Source organism: Salmo salar, chromosome 09 (genome assembly GCF_965601325.2).
Source record: "Salmo salar chromosome 09, fSalSal1, whole genome shotgun sequence".
In the NCBI taxonomy this organism is placed as follows: domain Eukaryota; kingdom Metazoa; phylum Chordata; class Actinopteri; order Salmoniformes; family Salmonidae; genus Salmo; species Salmo salar.
In genome coordinates this window covers 80,971,431-80,982,381 of record NC_138299.1, presented here as the reverse complement: position 1 = coordinate 80,982,381, position 10,951 = coordinate 80,971,431, and the positions used below count along the sequence as shown (strand labels likewise).

General features: G+C 42.3%; 1 protein-coding gene across 4 annotated transcripts in view; it reads right to left on the bottom strand.

Annotated features, from left to right (window-relative positions):
* Window positions 1-10,951, bottom strand: part of LOC106611945 (ras-GEF domain-containing family member 1C) — a 35,630-nt gene continuing 24,679 nt past the window's right edge. For 3 of the 4 annotated variants that reach the window (XM_014212642.3, XM_014212644.3, XM_014212643.3), the window contains exons 5-14: window positions 8,683-8,907; window positions 6,282-6,356; window positions 5,967-6,068; window positions 5,288-5,390; window positions 5,133-5,212; window positions 4,099-4,194; window positions 3,901-3,996; window positions 3,618-3,741; window positions 3,435-3,507; window positions 1-2,578 (exon numbers count right to left, since the gene is read on the bottom strand). In XM_014212642.3, the coding sequence (XP_014068117.1) occupies window positions 2,527-2,578; window positions 3,435-3,507; window positions 3,618-3,741; window positions 3,901-3,996; window positions 4,099-4,194; window positions 5,133-5,212; window positions 5,288-5,390; window positions 5,967-6,068; window positions 6,282-6,356; window positions 8,683-8,907 (1,026 nt within the window). In that variant the 3' untranslated portion in view covers window positions 1-2,526. The remainder of the gene's footprint in view (window positions 2,579-3,434; window positions 3,508-3,617; window positions 3,742-3,900; window positions 3,997-4,098; window positions 4,195-5,132; window positions 5,213-5,287; window positions 5,391-5,966; window positions 6,069-6,281; window positions 6,357-8,682; window positions 8,908-10,951) is intronic. The other variant, XM_014212646.3, reaches the window with a different exon arrangement.

The window sequence follows — 10,951 nt, the reverse complement described above, 5'->3', positions numbered from 1 at the left end:
CATTTTATTAAAAGCCATTTATTTAAGTCAGCCTCTTTTCAATTTGCTATCGATGGGGCCAGAATCCTGTAAACTGGCCAGTAAACAAAAAAGTATCAATGATCTGCCTGCTTCAGTGTGTCACACACGCAAACACTCTTCACTGAAAACACTGCACTGAAAACTGTTACCTTGGATGCCTCCTGATCCTACAAGACAGTGTGGCATGGCATGGGTGTAGGTAACTGTCTTCTCTGTGTTACAGAGAAGAGAGAGAGAGAGAGCGAGAGAACCAGCTTGTTGTTAAAAGAAGGACAGGGCTACGAGTGCATCACTTGAACATCAATCATATAAAATTGAATCAAACTGTCTCTTAAAAACATGGAATAACGCACATCCCTCTCCCACCATATCCCTCCTTTATGATAACCCCCAGGGATCACATGTGACTATCCCACAGGACAACAAAGGCATAAACAACAGCAAGTTTCAAGTTAAAATAACCTGGATAATCGTAACAACTAGTAGTGACAAACTGGCATAACTTTCCCTCTCCAACAATAGAAAGACAATGGCAGATGTTATTGGTGAAAGTATCCATTTGATCATTTAGCTCATATTCCAATGGCCTAAAACACCTCCAATATTTCAGTGGTGGAACCCTACATATAATGCCCCTTCAAAACACTGTCTTTAGCATGACATTTAGCAGACTTCATTTTCAATAGAGGAATAAAAGAAAATAATAACAAAACCATAAATATCAGACAACTGAACATCAGTCAGAGAGAGACTCTTCCTGGAGAGTAGAAAGATGTCAGGGGATACATGGGAAAAGTAGTTCTTTGTACACAATCTATACACAGGCCTGGCCCTTGACATGATTGATTGTTTTGCTGTCGTTTTCATGGCACAATACATTTTCGCATAGGAGTAGACAACGCTGATATCCCCAGCCCTCCACACCTACAATGTACAGGTAGACTAGATTCAGACATGGAGATGAAAATACCCTGGTTTCATGGTTTCAACAACAGTCTCTCCACTGAGGATGAGAGATTTACATTTTGATAAGAATAAGACCCTCAACTGAGACCACACACACACACACACACACACACACACACACACACACACACACACACACACACACACACACACACACACACACACAGTCAATGTATTTATGTATGTGGAATGATATAATGCAGGATGTCTCTCCAGTGGTTCCTGGTACTCAGTAGTAGTCATTAGTAGTAGTCGTCATCAATAGTAGTCTTTTAGAAGTAGTCTTTAGTAGAAGTCATCAATAGTAGTCTTTAGTAGTAGTCTTTAGTACAAGTCATCAATAGTAGTCTTTTAGAAGTAGTCTTTAGTAGAAGTCATCAATACTAGTCTTTAGAAGTAGTCTTTAGTAGAAGTCATCAATACTAGTCTTTAGAAGTAGTCTTTAGTAGAAGTCATCAATAGTAGTCTTTAGTAGAAGTCGTCAATAGTAGTCTTTAGTAGAAGTCATCAATACTAGTCTTTAGTAGTAGTCTTTAGTAGAAGTCATCAATAGTAGTCTTTAGTAGAAGTCGTCAATAGTAGTCTTTAGTAGAAGTCATCAATACTAGTCTTTAGTAGTAGTCTTTAGTAGAAGTCATCAATAGTAGTCTTTAGTAGAAGTCATCAATAGTAGTCTTTAGTAGAAGTCATCAATACTAGTCTTTAGTAGTAGTCTTTAGTAGAAGTCATCAATAGTAGTCTTTAGTAGAAGTCATCAATAGTAGTCTTTAGTAGAAGTCATCAATACTAGTCTTTAGTAGTAGTCTTTAGTAGAAGTCATCAATAGTAGTCTTTAGTAGAAGTCATCAATAGTAGTCTTTAGTAGAAGTCATCAATACTAGTCTTTAGTAGTAGTCTTTAGTAGAAGTCATCAATACTAGTCTTTAGTAGTAGTCTTTAGTAGAAGTCATCAATAGTAGTCTTTAGTAGAAGTCGTCAATAGTAGTCTTTAGTAGTAGTCTTTTAGTAGTAGTCTTCAGTAGTAGAGGACCAAACACAGTCCGGCAGCTAAGTGGGCAAGCCAGCGCCCTTCACATCATAGTTACTCTTACTTTTACAGGATTCTAACAGTACAATAGAAAACGTACACAAGGCTTTGGAGAGAAAGAAAGATGAGAGAGAAAGAAAGGAAGAGGGAGAGAAAGAAAGAGAGAGGGAGAGAAAGAAAGATGATAAAGAGTAAATAAACACCAAGATTGCGGGATTGATCTATCCCTTATGTACCCCATGTACAAAAGTCAAACCAAAGGTAATGACATTATACTCCCCCAGTTAGTGTCCATACAGTAGCTTCACTTTTCACTGCTTGTTGACCTTTGTTCTTTCATTGTGTTTTTACTGGTCAAGATGTTGATGAATCCTGTTCATCATTATTGTTTCATCACTTCTATTCTTCATGTGTAGAAAAACACCTCGGGTACCAGCTAGGCTCCTTCACAGTTTGTTTTAGTGCAATGAGTACACTCCCTCCCTCCCTCCCTCGCTGGGCTGGCCTGAGGGTTAGCTGCCATGGTGCTCTTTTAGCTCTTTTGTCTTCACCAGAATATTAGACCTGGAGAAAGATAGGAGGGAAAATACAGGTGGTTTTAACAAGCTAAGACTATGTCACTCATTAGGTTACATCACTGACTCATTAGGCTACATCACTGACTCATTAGGCTACATCACTGACTCATTAGGTTACATCACTGACTCATTAGGTTACATCACTTACTCATTAGGTTACATCACTGACTCATTAGGCTACATCACTGACTCATTAGGTTACATCACTGACTCATTAGGTTACATCACTGACTCATTAGGCTACATCACTGACTCATTAGGCTACATCACTGACTCATTAGGCTACATCACTGACTCATTAGGCTACATCACTGACTCATTAGGTTACATCACTGACTCATTAGGTTACATCACTGACTCATTAGGCTACACCACTGACTCATTAGGCTACACCACTGACTCATTAGGCTACACCACTGACTCATTAGGCTACATCACTGACTCATTAGGCTACATCACTGACTCATTAGGTTACATCACTGACTCATTAGGTTACATCACTGACTCATTAGGTTACATCACTGACTCATTAGGTTACATCACTGACTCATTAGGTTACATCACCGACTCATTAGGCTACTGACTCATTAGATTACATCACTGACACATTAGGCTACATCACTGACTCATTAGGTTACATCACCGACTCATTAGGCTACTGACTCATTAGATTACATCACTGACTCATTAGATTACATCACTGACTCATTAGATTACATCACTGACACATTAGGCTACATCACTGACTCATTAGATTACATCACTGACTCATTAGATTACATCACTGACTCATTAGGTTACATCACTGACTCATTAGGTTACATCACTGATATCTGTCATACCTGAGTGCTTTCCATCTGTCCTTCTCCACCTGGTTCTCTGGGCTCTCACTCTCATAGGATGCCAGGTAGAGGCCTAGGGATGAAATAAAGAAAGAAATATGATATGTGACTATAATGTTTAACTGTAATGTGTGATTAAATGTTTTTACTTCAAGACTCATGTTAGGTGAGACCGTGTCTTACCGTCCTCACTGAAGATGGGAGCAGTGTGGAGGTAGTGGAGGATGCTCCTGTCTGTCTCAAACGGACACTCTATCTGTTTCCACGTCATAAACTCTCCCACCTGGCGAGCCAATTCCACAAATTTCTGAAAACAAAATAAAAAAAGCAGAGAGAGAGTAAGAGAGAGAGCGAGAGATTGCTTTGGCAATGTAAACATATTTACCATGCCAATAAAGCCATTTGAATTGAATTGAGAGAGTACAATCCACATTTGTATGTATCAGTATGAACTTTTCAGCCTTACCGCAAAATGTACATGGCCATTGGGCAAGCGGTTGGCACATCCCTCATTCAGGAAGTAGATGTCTTTGATCAGTAGGCTGAAGAAGGGAATCACAATCTAAGAAAAAGAGAGAGACAGAGTTAATGATGTTTGTCCTTGGTTTCAGTGCACGAGTAGGGGTCAGGTAAGGATAGTTACAAAGTGAATGGTGGCCTGTACCTTCTCCCTGATGCTATTAGCAGTCTGGGACCTGTGGACGGCTCCCCTAAGTGCTGTTCTGTAGTTGTAGAAGTTTCCAGTAGGATCCATCTGATGCTGTATGGTAAAATAAAATAGTATATTAGTCAAATGAAATAAAAATGTATTTGTCACATGCGCCGAATACAACAGGTACAACCTTACCATGAAATGCTTACTTACAAGCCCTTAACCAACAATGCAGTTTTAAGAAAGTAGAGTGAAGAAAATATTTACTAAATAAATTAAAGTAAAAAAAGACAATAAAAGAACAATAATGAAGCTATATACAGGGACTCTCTCATGAGGACCGCCACAGGAATGGAAGACCCAGATTTACCTCTGCTGCAGAGGATACGTTCATTAGAGTTAACTGCACCTCAGAAGTTGCAGCCCAAATAAATGCTTCACAGAGTTCAAGTAACAGACACATCTCAACATCAACTGTTCAGAGAAGACTGAGTGAATCAGGCCTTCATGGTTGAATTTCTGCAAAGAAACCACTACTAAAGGACACCAATAATAAGAAGAGACTTGCTTGGGCCAAGAAACATGAGCAACGGACATTAGACTGGTGGAAATCTGTCCTTTGGTCTGATGAGTCCAAATTTGATATTTTTGGTTCCAACCGCCATGTCTTTATGTGATGCAGAGTAGGTGAACGGATGATCTCTGCATGTGTGGTTCCCACTGTGAAGCATGGAGGAGGAGGTGTGATGGTGTGGGGTTACTTTGCTGGTATTTAGAATTCAAGGCACACTTAACCAGCATGGCTACCACAGTATTCTGCAGCGATACGCCATCCCATCTGTTTTGCGCTTAGTGGGACTATCATTTGTTTTTCAACAGGACAGTGACCCAAAACACACCTTGAGATGGTTTGGGATGAGTTTAACAATTCATCCCAAACCAATGAACAATGAACTTTAACAACTACTGTTTTATAATAATAACAACAATGAAATAATACAAATTCTAACAAGGTATCTAAGGCTGTGCTGGTTGGCTAGTCTTACCTCCAGGATGAAGAACTTGGCAGTCTTGGCTTTACCCCACGTCTTCTTCAACCGAGACACAGGACTCATATTCATACCAGCTAGAGGAGCAGACACAAGTCAAATATCGGTATTTTGCTAAATATCAGTATTTGGGTCATGTATGATGTACTCACAGATGATGGCCATGAGGGAGTTGAAATTGCCAATGTTGAAGCACTCTCTGGCCACGTCGATGAAGAACTCAATCACCTGGGCTCTCTGTTTCTTCTTAGCAGGCTGAGAGGAGATAGACACAGGCTGCTAGTAGGATATAATAGATGTAAATGACATGCAAAATAATACAGTATTTGTCCCAGGTTGCCCAGGCCGGCGGAGATACAATCTTCGGCAAAATCATTCGCAAGGAGATTCCTGCAAAAATATTATTTGAAGATGAAGTGCCTTTTAGATCATAATGAATAAGATTATATGGAGAGGTTGGGACCTGATCCTAGATCATCACTCCTACTCTGAGATGCTTTGTGGATACAGGCCCTGGTCTGGGAAGAAAGTATCAATGCCTCACAATGGGTATAGGAGTGTAGTAATGTCACATGGCCAGCAGGTGACACTAAAGAACCATGAATGAATCATCAACCTCAGTGAGGGAAGACTGGCATAATATAATATATCATAATACATGCCATTTAGCAGACGTTTTTATCCAAAGGGACTTATAGTCATGCATGCATACATGCTTAATGTATGGGTGGCCATGGGAATCAAACCCACAACGCTTACATCACAAACACCATGCTCTACCAAATGAGCAATATGGGACCAGAACGAAGAGAATAACGTGAAATAATTTACCATACAGATCTCAGTAGCTACCAGGTAGCACAGCCTGTTGAACCACCTGACGTAAGCCTCCAGGTTAGTGGTCTTCTTCTTCTGCTCACTGAAACACGGCTGCTGGGACACAAACACAGAATACTGCAAATCAGGACCAGAGAGGGCCTCTCTCTCTCTCTCTCTCTCTCTCTCTCTCTCTCTCTCTCTCTCCTCTCTCTCTCTCTCACACACTTTCCTTCTCTTTTCAAAAAGTAAACAAATGATTTACACAACGGTGTACTATAATGTTATTCCCAGTGAAAAAGTTTTGATATGCAGTATATTATACTATACCTGAGTGCTATCTAGCGGGTCTTTCTGAACAAAGGCTTGGACAAACTCCTCAGGACCGATATGACTGAGATGTTCCTGAAACAGAGAGAGCAGAGTTGAGCAACATGGCCGTGCATATTAACTAGATTCATCTCAGTAATAGAAGCCAACCAATACAGGAAGTCATGAATCATTGAGAAATCTCACATTCCATTGACGCAACAGCTGACCCCTGGTATGCACAGGCTAAGCAACGCAAATCAAAAATACACAAACATAAGAAAACACACATGCTATGTCACTGTTGTCATATCAACAAAGAGAATCACCCTCAGCTACAGTACATCTTCACCCACAGATTGACCCAAACTCTGATAGGAATGTAGCCAAGAGATGAGTGGTGTCTGTGTTTCACAAATCTGTCCCAACATTTAGCGGGAGCCCACAGTAAGCTGTGTGTGTGTGTGTGTGTGTGTATGTGTGTGTGTGTGTGTGTGTGTAAAACTGTCAGGTCACATATATCAACTGTGGATCTATTCCCTTAAAGGCACCAGGCAAACCACTGACTTTGAGATGATGACCAGAATACATGCTTACTCATGCCTACGGAGGATGGCCCTTACACACACACACACACACACACACACACACACACACACACACACACACACACACACACACACACACACACACACACACACACACACACACACACACACACACACACACACACACACACACACACACACACACACAGCACTACCATCAGTGAGAGTAGGAGCTCCTTTGTTACTCAGCCCTGTCTGTTTCTGTGTCTGTAGAGCACCTTTCAAAGTCTGTTACTCAGCTGTAGGCTAGAGCTAACAGAGGACCTTTCAAAGTCTGTTACTCAGCTGTAGGCTAGAGCTAACAGAGGACCTTTCAAAGTCTGTTACTCAACTGTAGGCTAGAGCAAACAGAGGACCTTTCAAAGCCTGTTACTCAGCTGTAGGCTAGAGCTAACAGAGGACCTTTCAAAGCCTATTACTCAGCTGTAGGCTAGAGCAAACAGAGGACCATTCAAAGGCTGTTACTCAGCTGTAGACTAGAGCTAGCATAGGACCATTCAAAGTCTGTTACTCAGCTGTAGACTATAGCTAACATAGGACCATTCAAAGCTTTTTACTAAGCTGTAGGCTAGAGCTAACAGAGGACCATTCAAAGCCTGTTACTTAGCTGTAGGCTAGAGCTAACAGAGGACCTTTCAAAGCCTATTACTCAGCTGTAGGCTAGAGCTAACAGAGGACCTTTCAAAGCCTATTACTCAGCTGTAGGCTAGAGCTAACAGAGGACCTTTCAAAGCCTGTTACTTAGCTGTAGGCTAGAGCTAACAGAGGACCTTTCAAAGTCTGTTACTCAGCTGTAGGCTAGAGCTAACAGAGGACCTTTCAAAGCCTGTTACTTAGCTGTAGGCTAGAGCTAACAGAGGACCATTCAAAGTCTGTTACTCAGCTGAAGGCTAGAGCAAACAGAGGACCATTCAAAGTCCGTTACTCAGCTGTAGACTAGAGCTAACATAGGACCAATCAAAGCTATTTACTTAGCTGTAGGCTAGAGCTAACAGAGGACCTTTCAAAGCCTATTACTCAGCTGTAGGCTAGAGCTAACAGAGGACCTTTCAAAGCCTGTTACTTAGCTGTAGGCTAGAGCTAACAGAGGACCTTTCAAAGTCTGTTACTCAGCTGTAGGCTAGAGCTAACAGAGGACCTTTCAAAGCCTGTTACTTAGCTGTAGGCTAGAGCTAACAGAGGACCTTTCAAAGTCTGTTACTCAGCTGTAGGCTAGAGCTAACAGAGGACCTTTCAAAGCCTGTTACTTAGCTGTAGGCTAGAGCTAACAGAGGACCATTCAAAGTCTGTTACTCAGCTGAAGGCTAGAGCAAACAGAGGACCATTCAAAGTCCGTTACTCAGCTGTAGACTAGAGCTAACATAGGACCATTCAAAGCTATTTACTTAGCTGTAGGCTAGAGCTAACAGAGGACCATTCAAAGCCTGTTACTTAGCTGTAGGCTAGAGCTAACCTAGGACCATTCAAAGCTAATACAGCTGGTAATCAAGCAAATGTTAGAACTAAATATCCCCTGGGTTGTTTGGAAGATTTACATGCTGCATCTCTTTCTCTCTCTGTCTTGATTCTACATCTAGCTTAATCTCCACTTCATTTCTGTGTCTATTCCTTTCTCCCCTCTGCTTCCTCTCTCTCCTATTGTAATTTATCTCTCATCGTCTTTCTCTGTCTTTGTCTGTTAGTCTTCCTCTTCCCTCCGCCTCTCTCCTCTTCTCATCATCTCTCCCTTCGATCACACCCTTATCTCATTCTCTTTCATCTCTCCTCTCTCTCCTTTAATTCCTTCTTCACATCCTTCCTACCACTCTTCTTACCAGTTCCACATGGGTGAGTTGCTGTGCCAGTGTGTATGGGTCGTTGCAGATAGACAGTATATCCTTCTGGATAGGTGGAGGCTTGGTCTTGAAGCCCACCAGCTTGTCTGAGATTGAGGAGACTGAGGAGGCATTCACTTTGACAATGCTCTCCTCTCCCTGGGCGATGGCTGCCAGCTTCTGGTTCAGCGTCTGCAAAACCTGGTTCAGTGTCTTCCAATACGCCTGGAAAGGACATATAGATTTTAGAATGATTAGACAACTAATAATAATCATGATCAACACCATCATCATCATTCTCACCCTCCTTATCATCATCATCATCACCATCACAATCATCATAACGACCACTGTCAAACGCTTCCTAAAACACTTCAGCGAGCAGGCCTTTCTAATCGACCTTACCCGGGTATCCTGGAAGGATATTGACCTCATCCCGACAGTAGAGGATGCCTGGTTGCTCTTCAAAAGCACTTTCCTCTCCATCTTATATAAGTATGCCTCATTCAAAAAATGTAGAACTAAGAACAGATATAGCCCTTGGTTAACCCCAGACTTGACTGCCCTTGACCAGCACAAAAACATCCTGTGGCATTCTGCATTAGCATCGAATAGCCCCCGCGATATGCAACTTTTCAGGGAAGTCAGGAACCAATATACTCAGTCAGTTAGTCAGTTCAAACAGAAATTTGCTTCCTGTAGCACTAATTCCAAAAGGTTTTGGGACACTGTAAAGACCATGGAGAATAAGAGCACCTCCTCCCAGCTGCCCACTGCACTGAGGATAGGAAACACTGTCACCACCGATAAATCTACAATAATTTCAATAAGCATTTTTCCACGGCTGGTCATGCTTTCCACCTGGCTACCCCCACCCTGGCCAACATCTCAGCACCCCCTGCAGCAACTTGCCCAAACCCCCCCCCTGCTTCTCCTTCACCCAAATCCAGAAAGCTGATTTTCTGAAAGAACTGCAAAGTCTGGATCCTACAAATCAGCTGGGCTAGACAATCTGGACCCTCTCTTTCTAAAATTATCAGCAGAAATTGTTGCAACCCCTATTACTAGCCTATTCAACCTCTTTCGTATCATCTGAGATCCCTAAAGATTGGAAAGTTGCCGCGATCATCCACCTCTTCAAAGGGGGAGACACTCTAGACCTAAACAGTTATTGACCTATATCCATCCTGCCCTGCCTTTCTAAAATGTTCAAAAGCCAAGTTAATAAACAGATCACCGACCATTTGGAATCCCACCGTACCTTCTCCACTATGCAATTGGGTTTCAGAGCTGGTCATGGGTGCACCTCAGCCACGCTCAAGGTCCTAAACGATATCATAACCACCATCAATAAAAGACAGTGCTGTGCAGCAGTCTTCATCGACCTGGCCAAGGCTTTCGACTCTGTCAATCACCACATTCTTATCGGCAGACTCAATAGCCTTGGCTTCTGAAATGACTGCCTCGCCTGGTTCACCAACTACTTCTCAGATAGAGTTCAGTGTGTCAAATCGGAGGGCCTGTTGTCAGGACCTCTGGCAGTCTCTATGGGGGTGCCACAGGGTTCAATTTTCGGGCTGACTCTTTTCTCTGTATATATCAATGATGTCGCTCTTGCTACTGGGGATTCTCTGATCCACCTCTAAGCAGACGACACCATTCTGTATACAGCTGGCCCTTCTATGGACACTGTGCTAACAAACAACCAAACGAGCTTCAATGCCATACAACTCCCCTTCCGTGGCCTCCAACTGCTTTTAAATGCTAGTAAAACTAAGTGCATGCTCTTCAACCGATTGCTGCCCTCACCCTCCCGCCCGACTAGCATCACTACTCTGGACGGTTCTGACCTAGAATATGTGGACAACTACAAATACCTACGTGTCTGGTTAGACTGTAAACTCTCCTTCCAGACTCATATTAAGCATCTCCAATCCAAAATTACATCTAGAATCGGCTTCCAATTTCGCAACAAAGCATCCTTCACTCATGCTGCCAAACATACCCTCGTAAAACTGACTATCCTACCGATCAATTGACTTCGGTGATGTAATTTACAAAATAGCCCCCAACACTCTACTCAGCAAAATGGATGTAGTCTTTCACAGTGCCATCCGTTTTATCACCAAAGCCCCATATACTACCCACCACTGCGACTTGTATCTCGTTGGCTGGCCCTCACTACATATCTGTCGCCAAATCCACTGGCTCCTGGTCATCTATAAGTCTTTGCTAGGTAAAGCCCCGCCTTATCTCAGCTCACTGGTCA